Genomic DNA, 18,764 nt, shown 5'->3' on the forward strand with positions numbered 1-18,764 from the left:
TCAGTGTATGTAGGTCAGTGTGTGTCAGGTAGGTCAGTATATCAGGTAGGTTAGTGTATGTAGGTCAGTGTGTGTCAGGTAGGTAGGTCAGTGTGTGTATGTCAGGTAGGTAGGTCAGTGTTTGCATGTCAGGTAGGTAGGTCAGTTTAGTGGTCAGCATTGATGGGCACTGATAAGCCAGGTAGCAACCAGCAAGTGAGCTTACCCCCCACCATACAACCCCACTGCCCAGCCAAAAAACCCAGCGCCACTAGAGACACAAGCCCACTTCATATCCCGCACACCCACTCCCTGTGCCGCCCTTGGACTTCGGGCTGAAGCCCCTAGTCTTTTTGCCACCTAGCAACGCCCCTGCTGTCAGCACACAACCTTCTGCTAAGCCATAAAGCCCACCTTTCCTGTCGCCATTATTAGAGCCCTTTCACACCGGGCCGCCTGCAGCCTCAGCGGTAAAACGGCGCTATTTTTAGCGGGGTTTTACCGTCAGATTAGCAGCGTATTTCGGCTGCTAGCAGGGCGCTTTTAACCCCCGCTAGCGTGCGAGAAAGGGTTAAAACCACCTGCAATGCGCCGCAATAGCGGCGTTTTGCCAGCGGTATCCCAGCGCTGCCTCATTGATTTCAATGGGGAGCAGCGGTGGAGGAGCGGTTAACACACCGCTCCTTCACCGCTCGAAAGAAGCTGCTGGCAGGACTTTCTTTCCCCGTCCTGCCAGCGCAGCGCTCCGGTGTGAAAGCCCTCGGGCTTTCACACTGCAGACAATGGAGCAGCTGTTTGAAGACGGATTGCAGGCGCTATTTTTAACGCTATAGCGCCTGCAATACGCCCTTGGTGTGAAAGGGGTCTAAGTGCTATGCAATCATCAAGATAGTCCAATTTAAAAAAAAAATGTATTTCTTTCTATGCTGCTGTTTGAGAATACCTCTTCTTAGTAAAACAAGTGAATGCGTCTATGCCACAACTGTCCTGCAATTGTGACCAATGTACAGTAGTGCGTCTTCAGCACAAAAACTGATTCTGGTACTGGTGACCATTATTACTGATTGTGAAAGAAAACCCTACACTTTGGGTTGTCACCAGAACAGATATAGAGGGGAAACCTGCCAATGGGGACACTAGTTCTAGTGACAACCAATTGCCTCCACAATGACTCACCCTTCATCCAACATATAGAGCCATATAGCACATGGTTGTGGTGTGGTTTCATTCACTTGAATTTGTACCTAAAGTACTCATGTTTAGATGCATACAGTGTTTAGACCTGTCCAATTCTTCAAATGCCCTAATGCTTTATGCATGCATGCGTTTATACTCACTTACATGCATTTTCTCACATACACACATAAAGTCTGCAGATACATACAGCCCCGAATGCAACTGTGTCCTGCTTTTTCTGTACATCGCTTAATACAGCCCCCTTATTTTTGTAGACGGAGCTGTGTGGATGACCCCATTGATTCCTATAGTGCTGCATTTAGATGCATACACAACTATATGCTGTATGCATCTATAGGCAAAATTTTAGATGCCCATGCGAATGAGCCCTAAGTTATTACCTTTGAACAAATATGCAGAATGTAAGTTCTTAATTCCATATGACCTCCCTGATCTGCATGCTTATTCCAGGTCACCTATAAAGTGTTGAAACCAGAGACAGCTCAGGAACCAGCGCTTTTCAAAGATGGTCATGAGTGCCTAGGTTCCCACTGTAGCGATGTGGAAACCAGCACAATTCCAGTGAGATTCCACTGCCTAGGCTATAAGAAGATTGCCAAGACCCTGAAACTGAGCTGCAGCAGGGTGACCAAGACCATGCAGCAGTTTAACAGGACAGATTCCACTCAGAACAGGCCTTGCTATGGTCAACCAAAGAAGTTGAGTGCACGTGCTCTGTGTCATTTCGGAGGTTGTCTTTGGGAAATAGATGTATGAGTGCTGCCAGCATTGTTGCAGAGGTTGAAGGGGTCAGTCTGTCAGTGCTCAGACCATACGCCGCACACTGCATCAAATTGGTCTGCATGGCTGTCGTCCCAGAAGGAAGCCTCTTCTAAAGATGATGCACAAGAAAGCCCACAAACAGTTTGATGAAGACAAGCAGACTAAGGACATGGATTACTGGTCTGATGAGATTTGGTTCAGGTGGTGTCAAGCGTGTGTGGCGGCAACCAGGTGAGGAGTACAAAGACAAGTGTGCCTTGCCTACAGTTAAGCATGGTGATGGGAGTGTCATGGTCTGGAGCTGCATGAATGCTGCCAGCACTGGGGAGCTACAGTTCATTGAGGGAATCATGAATACCAACATGTACTGTGACATACTGAAGCACAGCATGATCCCCTCCCTTCGGAGACTGGGCCGCAGGGCAGTATTCCAACTTGATAACGACCCCAAACACACCTCCAAGACGACCACTGCTTTGCTAAAGAAGCTGAGGGTAAAGGTGATGGACTTGCCAAGCATGTCTCCAGACCTAAATCCTATTGAGCATCTGTGAGGCATCCTCAAACAGAAGGTGGAGGAGCGCAAGGTCTCTAACATCCACCAGCTCCATGATGTGCATGTCTTGGGGAGATGTCCTGATTTTTTTCATACATATACAAAGATGAGCTTTTCAGCATAGACTAATGCCGCGTACACACGAGCGGACTTTCCGGCAGAAAAGGTCCGACAGAATCATTCCGTTGGACATTCCGATTGTGTGTGGACTTCATCAGACTTTTTCTTTCTAAAATTCTGACGGACCTAGAAATAGAACATGTTTCAAATCTTTCCGATGGAATCAGTTCCTATCGGGAAAACCGCTCGTCTGTATGCTATTCGGACGGACCAAAAACGGTGCAAGGGCAGCTATTGGCTACTGGCTATTGAACTTCTTTTTTCTAGTCCCTTTTGTACGTCATCGTGTTCTAAACGATCGGACTTTGGTGTGATTGTGTGTACGCAAGTCCGTTTCACCGGAACTCCGTCTGAACTCCATCGGAAAGACTGTTGGAGTCTATTCTGGCGGAAAGTCCGCTCTGTCCGCGGCATAAAAATTAAGAAGTGAAGTAACCAGTGCATGGTTACCTGTCTTCTTTGTGGTATATTGTTTGCTTTAAAACTTCAACGGTACAAGTCTGTAGATACCCACACTATTCTCATCCCTATCAGATTAGACAGTATTTGCTGACCAAGCAGAATATGTGACTCTTCTATTTCTAAAAGTGCATATCCTAGAGATTTAAACTGCTTCTGGATACCTGATCTGAAATAGTCAAGGACATCCTAAAGATGAAGGTGCTCCAAGTCTATTTTATCCTTTTATCAAGGAAGTTATAAAACCGCCCCGCAGTATGGCTAAATCGGTCCGGCACCATGAAATGCACTTTTCCTGCATTGCTTCATTTTGAAATAATTTACAGACAGCCTAGCCAGATTTATGTGCATTTTATTACATTACTCTGCACAAGCACAGTATGGTTTATGGGTCAGACATTAATTAGAAAGAAATGTATTATGTAGTTCAAAGGATTAAGAGAAAACATTTGAAAAGTCAAATTTCAGGGGTTGACCCTCACTATAAATACTATACACGCTATTATAAATTTTTCCCCCTTAAAATGAAACTAAACTCTGGTTTAAACAAAATTATATTCAAGTATGTATTCCTAACTCAAAAAGTCCAGTTTATTTCTCTCAGCCTCCTCCAAATGTTCAAAATTCCCTATTTTTGCTAGTGTGATCTGATGTCCTGTTAAAAGGTGGCTACATTCATTCTCCAGGGTCCCACTGAATGTAGGAATGTAGCCACCCTCTCTTGCTCACTCCCGAGATGGACTAGGTATTGGACTATGGACTATGGGATTTGTAGTGTGCATAGAGCAGTACAAATGACCGCATCAACATGCACTGCTTGTTCCAAACAAATGGAAGGGAGAGGTTCAGGAGCTCCAGGAGTAAATTACAATGAGACAGAAAAACATATTAAGAACAATTTTATGCAAAATAGTTTACAGGACCATTAAAGGGGTTGTCGACCTTCGTGTTTTTTCACCTTAATGCATCCTATGACTGGAAAGACAGCGGTTCACAAATGGTCACCATCAAATTTAACTGAACGTGAGCAGTTCTGCATGTTATAAGTTGCACTGAGTAAATACAGCTGAATAAAACAATAACTGTGTCTGTTTTCATTTCAGGCTGCAAAGCAACAAAATATGATTATTTTAAAGGGGGCAATTCTTTTCTATACCCACTGTATATTGGATCAATGTACTGTAAGTGTAGCACCCTCTAGTGTGTGCTAGAGTCAGTGTAGGTTTTGTTAGTGTATGTAAAATGTAGTTAGCTCAGGGCTAAGCCTGAGTTGGTGAATCAGGGTCAGTGTTCAATGACTCAGGGCTGGATGACTCATCCTGACAGCTCCCCTGGTGCCTCCCCCTGGTCTAGAAGAGTGGCAGGTCTAGTGGGCAAGATGTTAGGAGGAGCTTCCTGCAATATTTATGACGCCTTGACCAATCTCCAGTAGTGGGCTGGCAGGAGGCAGAGCTTACCTCATAAATAGCCATGTGCCGTGTCAGCAGGGGCAGTTGGGTGGAAGATGGAGATTCAGTGCTCAGGAGGCTGTGGGTGGCCCTCAGGGGTGCCCCCTAGTCTGGGGGGTGTGCTACTTTGGGCCAGGGCTCAGGTGCTGAAAGAATCCTGCCAAAACACAGGGAGGAAGCCCTTCCTGGAGGTACGGGAGCAAGAGTGGACAGAGTGAGTAGATCAGCACAGTTGGGGACTTACAAGGGGGAAGACTGCCACATGTAGCCAGTTCTCCCTGAAGACAGCAGTGGGTTTAAGTCTTCATCCTTCCTCAGGAGATCTCCTGAGAGTCAGCCAGGTGGGCTGGTGAAGAGTCAGTCTGGAGGACTGGTGTGGGGGCTAGTGAAAGGAGCAGATGCAGCCAGGTGGCTTGGCAGTGCCTGAAGAGGTGGTGCTGGGATCAGTAGTCACAGGAAGAGATATGTAAGCTGTTTCACTGACATCTGCTACACAACAAAGGGCTACGAGCCTTTGTCTGTAAGGGGCCATTGCTGGATCTGACTGAGAGCATGTCAGATGAACCAACAGTGATTCAGCTGGGGTCAGCAAGCAAGCATGTGCAGGAGGAGTGCAAAGGAGACTAATTTTATGAAAAATGCTGGTATGGCTCCATTCTATCTAGATAGCTACATTTCAGCTTTAAATGTAATTATAATTAGCAGAGTACCTGTAGTCTTCCATTGTTGGCTGTTTAGAAGCCAAGTGCTGAGAGTGCAGAATGTCTGAAGCCCAAGCAACACCCCACTTTGTCATATTTGATCAGCCTGGGTGGCTGTAGGAAGGCAGGAACTGTCACATACGGTGTAATATAAAGCACATGTGGGAAGCCCTGATAAGGGGACAAAGAGAACTAGGTGCTTAGACAGCCCAACAAAAGACTGATTAGTGGTGGACAGTAAACTTGCCCAGAGAATAAAATGGAAAATAAAATAAAGACAGCAAAATAGGGGAAACCCTGACGTGAAATTGAGAAACTCAGGTAAGATACTGTGGGAACAAAAGGAAGAGTGTGATGGAAGTATAGTAGGCAGACAAAAAAGTGTGATAAATGAAATGTATACACAAAAAAAGAACACAGCAATTGTATGTACAGTGCCAAAAGATAAATCTAGTCAAAGTTGAACATTGAGCCTTCAAATGCAATAAATGAACACAGCCTATTGGGTATCCCTATTGCTTACCTGGTTCTAATGCAAGAGAGGTACTCTGAATATACCTACTACCAAAGTGTCAGCGCTAATGGTTAATTACATAAAAAATACATTCTACCTACCTTGGATTTTTGTGTATAATGTTTGATAAACCAGAGACAGAGAAAATTACATAGCACAGACTTGAGGAAGGAGTTCCATTCCCCACATGTCAGGAATTCTATGGAATCTGACTGCAATTGGTTTCGTAGAACTCAGATTGGATGTATTGAGTGGACATTTCTGTCTTTATCACAGTGGTACTGTTTCTGGAATTCTTGCCTACAATTGATTTATTAAATGAATTGGGTGTTAAACTGTAATGTAATAAGACTCCCTTAGAGGACACTTTACAGGTTAGTTACCTAATTGTTCTCTAGCTATATGAACAATTTCTCTAATGCTAGATTTGAACATTTTTGTAAGCATATTAGTCTAGAGGGAAATGCTTCCAATGAGAGTGGCACACCCACCTGGATTGCAAAGAAATCCTATTTACTTTCACTTTCACTGAGGGAAACAGTGGAGAGAGATATCCTTCTGATGAACTGGAGCCAGACAAAGGGATGGAAGAACAATTTTCTGGTTAAAGCGGAGTTCCACCCAAAAGTGGAACTTCCGTTCATCTGATTCCTCCCCCCCTCCGGTGCCACAATTGGCACCTTTCAGGGAGGAGGGGGTGCCGATACCTGTCTACTACTATCTGTTTGCCTCAGAATTATCACAAACATCTCTGGCTGTTCAGTGCATTTGTGCCCACTCACCCTATTCTCATTGTATTACATTTTATTTTTTGCATTATTGGGCACCATGTTGCCCACTACAAGGTTTCACTCATAATGACTTATTTGAAATAATCTTTTTTTTTTCTTTTTTTTTTTTTTCAATTAGGGTTTTGTTGTCATTATTTATTTAAAGGCCTAAAAGTTAAAGTTTTGTGCTAAATAAAAAGTCTCACTTTTCACAATTATTGAAACCTCAATAAAGGGCCGAGGACATTGCTGTTCACTACATGCTTAACATGGTAAATTCAAACAATGCTAAGCCATATTATATTCTTCCTGAAAATGATTGAACTTTTCAAACCCATGACAATGCAGGACACAAATAAAATACTTTTGTTGATAAAAGATGGTTGAAATGTAATATACAGATGATTTAATTTTTGCTTTTAACCTCTGCTTATAATTGTGATAACCTTACTGTAAATATAATATTATCAATATACTGTATGTTAATATTTTAAAAAGCTGCAGCCTTATACTGTATGTACATGAGGACAGCCATATGTTTTCATTAAATATTCACAGGCCATGCTTTCTGCTTAGTAGCAGTGCAGAGCAGTTGTGCTTTTCCATTTCAGTCTTTCAGTGCAAAAATATGATTCTGCTCAGACTGGTTGAAAACGTAGACACTCTAAAGCAGGGGTCTTAAAACTACGGCCCTCCATTTGTTCAGGAACTACAATTCCCATCATGCCTAGTCATGTCTGTGTATGTCAGAGTTTTACAATGCCCAATGGAACGTGTAGTTCTGCAACAGCTGGAGGGCCGCAGTTTGAAGATCCCTGCTCTAAAGGGATTTTATCTCAGCAAACGTTGAACTGGGAAACTAAATAAAGGCCTAATAGCCAGATATGCAGATCGTCATTAAAAAAAATGTTTAATCACTGTAAACACACCAAAAATATTCTTTAAAATTAGTAAAGGCAACTACAGCAATCCATTATAAGTAACAGCTGACCCTGTCATGCATGGAGCTGTAGTTCCACATCTGTAGTATAGAGATGTTGTAGATATGGCTAATACACAATGCAAAACCAACACTGTGTGGCTATGACAAGTTTCAATAAATCTGAGCCACAGACCAACGCATTAGCATTTACAGCCAAAGAAATGGCATTTCCAGAAGATCAGCAATGGCAAGTAAAATTCCCAGCAGTACTATAGCCAAACAAATTTCTGTTCTCTCAGTGAAAAAATGGGCTTACTGGAGCTTGTAGACAAAATATTTAGACCAAAGCAGCACCCCTCTGCTAGGATCACCTCTTTTATACAGGCATTTTCGTAATTTACTGGTTCTAACTTATGCCTACCGATAATGGAAAAATGTATCTGACCAATACCCATAAGGGAAAAAGCTGCCTCTGACACTAGACATAAGCCAACTGTATCCAATAATAAATCTGGCCCTGGGCAAAATAAACTGAAAGTAATTTAATATTTTACACTAACATACTTGAGAGGTGGATGTCTGAATATGCCATACTGAACTTCAGCTCCTCAAAATATACAGTGTATTTGTTTTAACTCCTTTAAATGTAGATGTTCATGAGGTGTAACCTATAAACTAAGAATGGTTAAAGTGGTTGTAACCCTTTAACCATTCTGCACATGCCGCAGTATATGTACGGTGGGTGGTCCAGAAGCGGTTAAACAGCACCACCGTACTGCCCCTTTCTAAGCTGTAAAAAACCTGGTTGATCCTGCCTGTTTCTGTGTCCCCATCTGTGTACTGATCACGGTAATCATGGCTGCTGATCCCTGATTATTGTGGTCAGTTTACGTGCCTCCATCATCCTACTGCTCTCCTCTCTTCCCCTCCCTCCCTGCTTGTCAGCACCTGTGTGTGTCTGAGCCGCCCCTCCCCTCTCCTCCTGCCGCTAATAGTAGCTAGCAGTAGAGTTAAATAAATATTACTGCCAGCCCCTCTCTTTTGATACATGCAGTATCTCACAAAAGTGAGTACACCCCTCACATTTTTTGTAAATATTTTTATTATATCTTTTCATGTGACAACACTGAAGAAATGACACTTTGCTACAATGTAAGGTATTGAGTGTACAGCTTGTATAACAGTGTAAATTTGCTGTCCCCTCAAAATAGCTCAACATACATTCATTAAAGTGATTGTAAGGATTTGTTTTTTAAAATTTTAAAATAACTAACATATCATACTTACCTCCACTGTGCAGCTCGTTTTGCACAGAGTGGCCCCGAACCTGCTCTTCTGGGGTCCCCCGGCAGCTCTCACGGCTCCTCCCCACATCTGATAACCCCCTCAAAGAAGCTCTTCCCCGAGGGGGTTACCTTGCTGGCGCGCTCCCGAGTCCAGCATTTGCGTCTATAGACATAGAATGCCAGACTTGGCCACGCCCCCCCGCCGCCCACATCTATGGATTTGATTGACAGCAGCGAGAGCCAATGGCTGCGCTGCTATCAATCTATTCAATCAAGAGCCAAGACCCCGTGGAGAGAGAGACAGCGCATCCCCGCCGAAGAGATGAAGGAGTTAAGGTAAGTAAAACGGGGGGGCTAGAGGGCCAGTGACTGCCAGGTGTTTTTTAACCGTAATGCATAGGATGCTTTTAGGTGAAAAAACACGAACCTTTACAAACCCTTTAATGTCTAAACCGCTGGCAACAAAAGTGAGTACACCCCTAAGTGAAAATATCCAAATTGGGCCCAATTAGCCATTTTCCCTCCCCGGTGTCATGTGACTTGTTAGTGTTAGAAGGTCTCAGGTGTGAATGGGGAGCAGGTGTGTTAAATTTGGTGTTTTTGCTCTCCACTCAGAACATGGTCAGCCAAAGATGTTGAGTGCACATGCTCAGCGTCATATCCAGAGGTTGTCTTTGGGAAATAGACATATGAGTGCTGCCAGCATTGCTGCATAGGCTGAAGGGTGGGGGAGTCAGTCTGTCAGTTCTTAGACCATACGCCGCACATGGCATCAAATTGGACTGCATGGCTATCGTCCCAGAAGGAAGCCTCTTCTAAAGATGATGCGCAAGAAAGCCCACACACAGTTTGCTGAAGACAAGCAGACTAAGGACATGGATTACTTGAACCATGTCCTGTGGTCTGATGAGACCAAGATAAACTTATTTGGTTCAGATGGTGTCAAGCGTGTGTGGCGGCAACCAGGTGAGAAGTACAAAGACAAGTGTGTCTTGCCTACAATCAAGCCTGGTGGTGGGAGTGTCATGGTCTGGGGCTTCATGAGTGCTGCCGGCACTGGGGAGCTACAGTTCTTTGAGGGAACCATGAATGCCAACATGTGCTGTGACATACTGAAGCAGAGCATGATCCCCTCCCTTTGGAGACTGGGCCGCAGGGCAGTATACCAACATGATAACGACCCCAAATACACCTCCAAGATGACCATTGCCTTGCTAAAGAAGCTGAGGTTAAAGCTGATGAACTGGCCAAGCATGTCTCCAGACCTAAACCCTATTGAGCATCTGTGGGGCATCCTCAGACGGAAGGTGGAGGAGCGCAAGGTCTCTAACATCCACCAGCTCCGTGATTTCATCATGGAGGAGTGGAAGAGGACTCCAGTGGCAACCTGTGAACCTCTGGTGAACTCCATGCCCAAGAAGGTTAAGGCAGTGCTGGAAGATAATACTGTAATTTTATATTGGTGGGTTAACAACCAATGTTATTGTACCAATGTAACTGTTTATTTCACTATCTATAAATCTGATGGTGGGAAGATTTGGTGTTCCTATGACTAACTGCTTGATCTGGCTTTTTATGTAGAAAACACCTATATTTGGCACATTGATGGTTAGTTACCTCTGAGACCTGGATTATGCCTGAGGACAATTTATGGAGAAATGAGGGAGATGTTAATCACTGTAACAGCTATCACAGTGTAAAAAAAAAAAACCTGATGATCCGTGATTATTTATTTGCAATCGTTTATAACAGAAACTAAGAAAAACTTTTTTTTTTTCAAAATTGTCTGTATTTTTCGTTATATATAGCAAAAAAAATTTTAAAAAAACCTGGTGGTGATCTAATACCAACAAAAGAAAGCTCTATTTGTGACACAAATGATAAAAATGTCATTTGGATACAGCATTGCAGGGTTGCAGTTAAAGTAGTACATTGCTGAATAGCAAAAATGCCCTGGTCATAAAGGGGGTTAACCTTCCAGAGGTCAAGTAGTTAGTTGGTGCACAAGTAAGCCTTAGGCCATTTGATCAGTGATGTGGCTTAATACACTCATTATTACTGGACTACACACATCTTGATGTTGTTATTAGTCTTTGCTTGTTGCAATAATACAACTAAAAGCGATGAAGAAACGTGTTATCAATATACAAGGTAGTGCATTCTGATTGATGTTCCATACCAATAGATTTTGACATTGTACTAGCATGTGATGTGGGAATAGGCATTGAATATAGCCACCCCATGATGCTTTGGAAGTTACATCATACTCCACCCATTACTGTGGCCTTTGCTTGGCAATCAAGGTTTGAATAACATTTATTGTATTGTAGCTTAGCAATTTTTAAATGTAATGGGTGCATTCATTTTCTTTTTTAGTCTTTCTTTCTTTTATTTTCATCTGGTGATCTGGCCAGTAAGTCTGTTGATTTTCAGAAGAACAAGCTTTCCTGCAAATTTAGCAGTTAGGGTGTTGAGACGAACCATTTACCACTGACAGGTGTGCTTACAATGTTCACCTTTTATTTATTCATGTAAAACCTTTATCCAAAAAGAAGAAAAAAAATAAAACGGTGCTGTAACTGTTTGTGTATCTACAGTGTTAGCTGGAGTTTGGCTTCAAGTTGTTAGTGTATCCAAATCTACTAGTTCATCTAACACTCCCCTCATTCCCAATTTTCAGCTTTCAACGCTCACACACTTTGAATGACAATTGTGCGGTCATACAACACTGTACCCAAACTACATTTTTATCATTTTTTCACACAAATAGAGCTTTCTTTTGGTGGTATTTAATCACCACTGGGTTTTTTATTTTTTGCTAAAGAAACAAAAATAGACAGAGCATTTAGACAAAAAAACATTTTTCATAGTTTATTATAACATTTTGCAAACAGGTAATTTTCCTCCTTCACTGATGTGCACTGATGAGGTTGCACTGATGGGCACTGATAGGCACTGATGAGGTGATACTGATGAGGCAGCACTGATAGATAGCACTGAAGGGCACTGAGAGGTGGCACTGATAGGTGACACTAATGATGAGGCACTGATAGGCACTGACTGGCAGCACTAATGGGCACTGATAGGTGGCATTGGTGGGCACTGATTGGCAGCACTGGTGGGCACTGATTGGCAGCACTAATTAGCAGTACTGATAGGCAGTGATAGGTGGTACTGGTATGCACTGATAGGTGGCACAGATTAGCAGCACTGGTGTGCAATGTTGGGACTGATGTACCTGTAACAGAAGCTGGTTACCAACTTTCCTCTTAACTCCTCACGCTACCAGTGATAACTGGCTTCTGTTTACTTTTGTGATTAGCTGTCATTGGCTGACAGCTGATCATGTGGTAAAGGGTCGCTACCCCAATCTCTGATCAGCTGAGTCCGAAGGGCTCGATGATCACAGAGCGCGCCACCCACGCCCCGAAGGGGGCGCACGAACAGCACGATCACGGGTGTACGTCTATGGACACTCTCCCAGCACTGGAAGCCCAAGCTGTAGCTGTCTTTCGGCTATAGCGCGGGCGGAAAGTGGTTAATTTGCAGGGATTTCCTTTCACTTCTTGTTTTGGCAAATGGACAGGAAGTGAAGGGTAATCTCCCCAATGGGACACAGATGGGAAAAACTTGAGGGGGGGTGGGAGGAGGGTGTAGGGGGGTAGAGGAGGGGGAAGAAAGATGGCAGACCAATAGGATTCTGCTGTGTATCACCACAAGCGATACAAACCTATTGAGGCATGGACCCTTAGATCATAAACGCTGCATTTCTAAGTTAGATAGAACAAAGGTAACTCATTTTAAAACCTTTTTCTTTTTGTCCAACTAGGTAATGAAGGAAATTATTTAATTGTTACTTAGGATATATAGTCTGTTTTTGTATTCTATCTATTATATTGAGCCTGGGAATGCCCTATAGGCACTGTTTTGTATTGTAAACTTTTGAAATTGAATAAAGATACAATTTGAAAAAAATAAATAAATAGCAGGAACAATGATTATTACAAGTGTGAGGGAGTGGGAGTAGTATTAAAAACTGTAAAAAGAAAATCTGTTGCATTTGAAGTAAAAAAAAAAAAAAAGAAGTCTCCCCTTTTTTGCTACATATAGTATAATATAATTTTCTGAAAACTTTGATTTGTTTCACTAGCCATTAACTGACTTAAATCGTGCAGCCAGTGACATCTGAAAAACCCACTCCCTGCCTGATTTTTCTGAGTCATGGTTTAACTTGGCATTGAAGACAGGGTCAGCGTGACAGCCTGAAAGCCAACAAGCCATCAATAGAAGCTTCCATATTCCTGCACTCAAAATGTAATTTTACAGTAAAAAAGGAATGATGTCGTGTATTAACCCACTGCAACCAAGTCACTGTAATGTAGTAAAAATGATGTGTCACTAAGTTACTATATATATATATATATATATATATATATATATATATATATATATATATGTGTGTGTGTGTGTATATATATATATATATATATATATATATATATATATATATATATATATATATATATCACAAAAGTGAGTGTAAATTTGCTGTCCTCTCAAAATAACTCAACACACAGCCATTAATGTCTAAACCGTTGACACTGACAACAAAAGTGAGTACACCCCTAAGTGAAAATGTCCAAATTGGGCCCAAAGTGTCAATATTTTGTGTGGCCACCATTATTTTCCAGCACTGCCTTAATCCTCTTGGGTATGGAGTTCACCAGAGCTTCACAGGTTGCCACTGGAACAGCTATATACATTATATATTGGAACCAGCACCCACCAAAAGATCAATCTGTAACCAAGTAAGCAATAATGAATTTACTAATATCTACAGAGGATCTTGCTGGCAGAGGCTGGCAGCAAGATCCTGTGTAAAAAAATGCATCTAATGGTCAGTAAAGTTCTATGTGTTTAGACACATAAGTGTACAGATCCACAAAATTCTTATTTTCATTCCTCTAGCTCAAATTTGTGCATATATGGTTCTGGTTGTATACATGTAAATGCGTTGACAAGGGTTCAAATACATACTTACAGACGATGAATGCAGATTTTTCTATTTTTAGTTTATGGATCTTTATGCAGCGCAGTACAATACTGCTTGACTGAGATCCATAAAAAATATACGAGTTGTGGTGTTTTTGTGTTTTCCCTTAGCTTAACAAACTTAAAAGGATGTATCATACATCCATGCCGCGTACACTAGGTAAACATTTAGTGATAAATACCATTCTGTGCTGCACAGCATTTATGCAAGTCATTTAAGGCCATCACGTGTTCCCTAGTAGGCTGTATTTTTTTCGAATTTTCTCTCTCATACACTGAGCTTACCTAATGTAAAAAATTAATGATATAACTAGCGATGTTCAACTATGTTCTGCTATCATCTGTTTCTAATGTAATCAGGTCATTTTTAATCAGAGCCTTATAGAGAAATACAGTAAAACGTTGGTTTGAGAGTAACTTGGTTTGAGAGCGTTTTGCAAGACAAGCAAAATTTTTAAATACATTTTGACTTTATATACAAGCGATGTCTTGATATACAAGTAGTGTCATGTCACAAATGAGTATAAAAGAGAAGAGAGGCGCCTCTAAGTGTAGCAATTTGCTTACATTTAATGAAGGTACAACATTTAGCAACTCACATAGTTGACGATTAAAACAGACACATCTAAGTATGCAGGCATCCGGGGTAAATCTGTGCACATAGATCGTCCTCCTCACCGCCATCGATGTCATCACTTCCATGCTGCGCTCCACGAGCAGTTCAAGCCTCGCTTTCAGATCACTCTACTGCAGGGTAGTCTTTACGTTCACGATTGCAGGCTGACAGCAGTAAGAGCCAGTGGTGCGGGGGATGGTCTATGTAAACAGCTTTACCCCGGATCCCTGCATACTTAGATGTGCCTCTTTTAATCATCAACCATGTGAGTTGCTAAATGTTGTAGCTTCATTAATTGTAACCATATTGCTACACTTAGAGGCGCCTCTCTTCTCTTTTATACTCTGTAGCTCCTGCTGGATTTTGCTTCTAATCCCCTTGTGGAGGCTGCCATTTGTGGATGGACATTTTATGGTTACACAACCTATCACATTGCTATAATCCAGGGATATGCAATCAGTGGACCACCAGCTGTTGCAAAACTACAAGTCCCATCATGCCGCTAGGTGTCATGCTTGTGGCTGTCAGTCTTGCTATGCCTCATGGGACTTGTAGTTCTGCAACAGCTGGAGGTCCGCTAATTGCATATCCCTGCTATAATTCTTTTCTATGGACTATAAACTGAAGGACTTATGAATAAATGGTTGTGGAACAAATCATTTGAGTTTCCATGATTTCTTATGGGAAAATTTGCTTTGATATACAAGTGCTTTGGATTACAAGCATATTTCTGCAATGAAATGTGCTCCCATTCCAAGGTTTTACAGTATATGCTTTAAGGCTACATAGAAATGGCTGCACCATGCAAATGCTGTGTGCACACTCTCAGTACGACCCAGCTGCAGCTGTCAGATTTGTATTCTGGCCTGCGCCACTGCTGTGCACATATTACCTTTCATCTGAGCGGTTACATGCAAATAGACCCTGGTGCACACTACGTTCTGGGTTGGCATTTCTGCTGAGTTCTGACCACAGCTAATTGGTCAGTTTGTATGCAACCACAGTGCAGAGTGTTACTGCATCTAGAGCCGGCGTTTAGCAAACTACCTGCACCCATGTGACCGTATAAATGTAGGCTGGCCATACATTATACAATTTTCTTCTTCAATTTCCTTTAGATTTAGCTTCAACTATGTAGGGCAACTGCTTGCCTGATTGCATACAAACTGAAAATGTTTAGGTCTGACCTCATATTTTATGGTTTTGGTAAATCTAAAGAAAATTGTACATGGAATTTGTATAGCATATGGCCAGCCATAAAGCACTAAGCTGGTTGATATGAAGGGAGCCCATGAGAAGTGTGCTGTATACAAGGTGTATATCACAGCAGTAAGTGGAAATAGTTACCTCTGAGCGAAAGTGATGGGATCTCAGGATGGCATCTGCAAGGAGAAAAAAAAAACACACAATCAGCGCCAGTCGTTCACTTTTCATGAGGATTATCTGGCAATCCTCTTAGAAAACATGCACTACATAAAAAGTGTCAAGGGCATACAGAAGGAAAGGAATGAATACTATGGTGGGGGGGGGGGGGGGGCTGTCACTGACCCCCTCTTCTTCACTCACACACTGTCCCAACATCTCATCTTGCTCCACTTTCCTGAAGGATGGGTGGAGACACGTCTGCCGCAGTCCTGTTGGGAATCTCCTAAAATTGGATGCCAGATGAATCAGACTGCCACATGTACACAGCATGCCCTCCTTCTTCACCTCCAATGTAATAGGACAGGACTTGTAAGAAATGAATGTTTTCTCAGCATCCCCCTCCACCCCATCAGCCTATTGCACTTTGCAGCTATGGCAACTCAGCAGACATGTCTGTTTATACCCTGATCGCCCTATGAATGGGCACTTTATGGCTGAGTGACAGGGAAACACATCACATGATGACACACACGGAATATTTCTAAAATGGTTTCTTACATGTCCTACCTCTGCTCCTTGGTCGGTAGCTGAAGACAGTCTTCATGGGGTGCCTGCTTTTCTGGAGCTTGCCATGCCAGCAGCACAGGAAGGAAATCGTGGCGATCGTGCCCAGCATAAGGAACAGTAAAAGAAGGGCACATTGGATGCTGTAAGGTCTTAGTAAGACCAGGAAGGCAGCGGCGATCATCCTGATGTGGTGATCGGTGGATCAGAGTGCTTGGAGCAGATGTCGTGTGTGTGACCACAGGAGATCGGAGGGAGATCCGTGACTCAGCACCTTCACTTCTGTTCCCCACCGGGTACAGCGATTGACAAGATGTAAGCGATTAGATCGGATGAGCAGTGCTGGAGTCATCCATCGAGCGCCAGCTGGAGCTCATCACATGCAGTGTAGAGGTGACAGGCTTGCTGTGCAGAGGCTGCCTGTCATATGCTGGGACCGAAAATAAAAGTTTTTCTCACTGTGTCCCCCCACATTACTAGCAACCTCAGCATCAGCATCAGACCGCTATGGGCGGAGACCACATGCTTTGCTCCTCCTTGGATGGATGCCGGCTGACGTCACAGACACCCAGCTAGTGCTGCAGAGACTGGAGGAATCATGGCTGCAGCATCCTCTGCACCCACCTGGGCTCTCATATGCCTGGAATGTGCTACAATATGGATCTAATCTATCTAATCAATGTGTATCCAATCGGGCAAGTGCTTGTACTACATAGTGTCACCCCCTCAACCGTCTGCCCTCAGTACAGACCCCCTCCTGCAGTATAGATCCCCCTCCCTCAGTACAGACCCCCTTCACTAAGTACAGGTATCCATTCATCACTATAACCCCCCCCCCCCCCACTAAGTACAGACCCCTCTCCCGCAGTATAGACTCCTTTTTTTCACTACAGACCCTCCTATATTAGTATAGACCCCCTCCCTCAATGCAGACCCCCTCACTAAGTACAGACCCCCCTCCATCAGTGCAGACCCCCCCACTAAGTACAGACCCCCCTCCATCAGTGCAGATCCCACCCCATCAGTGTAGACCCCCCACTCAGTACAGACCCCCCTCCATCAGTTCAGACCCCCCTCCATCCCTCCATCAGTGCAGATCCAACTCCATCAGTGTAGACCCCCCACTTAGTATAGACCCCTCCCTCAGTGCAGATCCCACTCCATCAGTATAGACCCCCCATTCAGTATAGACCCCTCCCTCAGTGCAGACCCCCCTCACTAAGTACAGACCCCCCTCCATCAGTGCAGACCCCCTTCAGTATAGACCCCCCTTCCATCAGTATAGACCCCTCTCCATCAGCGCAGACCCCCTCCCCTCAGTGCAAATCCCCCCCATCAGTGCAGACCACCCTCCATCATTATAGACCCACCTCCTCAGTGCAGACCCCCCTCCATCAGTATAGACCCCTCCATCAGTATAGACCCCCTCCATCAGTATAGACCCCCCTCTTCAGTGCAGACCCCCCTCCATCAGTACAGACCCCCCTCCTCAGTGCCTGATCCCCCCTCCATCAGTATAGACTCCCCTCAGTGCAGATGCCCCCTCCATCAGTATAGACCCCCTTCATCAGTATAAACCTCCTCAGTGCAGACCCTCTCCATCAGTATAGACCCCCTCCATTAGTATAGACCCCCTCAGTTCAGACCCTCTCCATCAGTATAGACCCCCCTCAGTGCAGACCCCCTCCATCAGTTTAGACACCCCTCCTCAGTGCAGACCCCCCCTCCATCAGTATAGACCCCCCTCCTCAGTGCAGACCCCCCTCCATCAGTATAGACTCCCCTTCTCAGTGCAGACCCCCCTCCATCAGTATAGACCCCCCTCAGTGCAGACCTTCCCTCTATCAGTATAGACCCCCCTCAGTGCAGACGCCCCCTCCATCAGTATAGACCCCCTCCATCAGTATAGACCCCCTCCATCAGTATAGACCCCTCAGTGCAGACCCTCTCCATCAGTATAGACCCCCTCAGTGCAGACCCCCTTCCATCAGTATAGACCCCCCTCAGTGCAGACCCCCCTCCATCAGTATAGACCCCCCTCAGTGCAGATCCCCCTCCATCAGTATAGACCCCCCTCAGTGCAGATGCCCCCTCCATCAGTATAGACCCCCTCTATCAGTATAGACCCCCCTCCTCAGTGCAGACCCCCCTCCATCAGTATAGACCCCTCCATTAGTACAGACCCCCTCCATCAGTATAGACCCCCTCTTCAGTGCAGACCCCCTTTCATCAGTACAGACCCCCCTCCTCAGTGCAGACCCCCCTCCAACAGTATAGACCCCCCTCCAACAGTATAGACCCCCCCTCAGTGCAGATGCCCCCTCCATGAGTATAGACCCCCTCCATCAGTATAAACCCCCTCAGTGCAGACCCTCTCCATCAGTATAGACCCCCTCCATCAGTATAGACTCCCTCAGTTCAGACCCTCTCCATCAGTATAGACCCCCCTCAGT

At 44.0% G+C, this 18,764-nt stretch overlaps 1 protein-coding gene across 8 annotated transcripts in view; it reads right to left on the bottom strand.

Annotated features, from left to right (window-relative positions):
* The window catches only part of DST (dystonin), a 690,079-nt gene extending 673,345 nt beyond the window's left edge, over positions 1-16,734 (bottom strand). For 4 of the 8 annotated variants that reach the window (XM_073626703.1, XM_073626701.1, XM_073626700.1 and 1 more), the window contains exons 1-2: positions 16,306-16,510; positions 15,730-15,764 (exon numbers count right to left, since the gene is read on the bottom strand). In XM_073626703.1, the coding sequence (XP_073482804.1) occupies positions 15,730-15,764; positions 16,306-16,495 (225 nt within the window). In that variant the 5' untranslated portion in view covers positions 16,496-16,510. Of the gene's footprint in view, positions 1-15,729; positions 15,765-16,305 lie in introns of all 8 variants that reach the window. The other 4 variants (XM_073626702.1, XM_073626693.1, XM_073626691.1 and 1 more) reach the window with 2 other exon arrangements.
* Between the last annotated feature and the right edge of the window lie 2,030 nt (positions 16,735-18,764).

This window comes from Aquarana catesbeiana, linkage group LG04 (genome assembly GCF_042186555.1).
Source record: "Aquarana catesbeiana isolate 2022-GZ linkage group LG04, ASM4218655v1, whole genome shotgun sequence".
Lineage (NCBI taxonomy): Eukaryota > Metazoa > Chordata > Amphibia > Anura > Ranidae > Aquarana > Aquarana catesbeiana.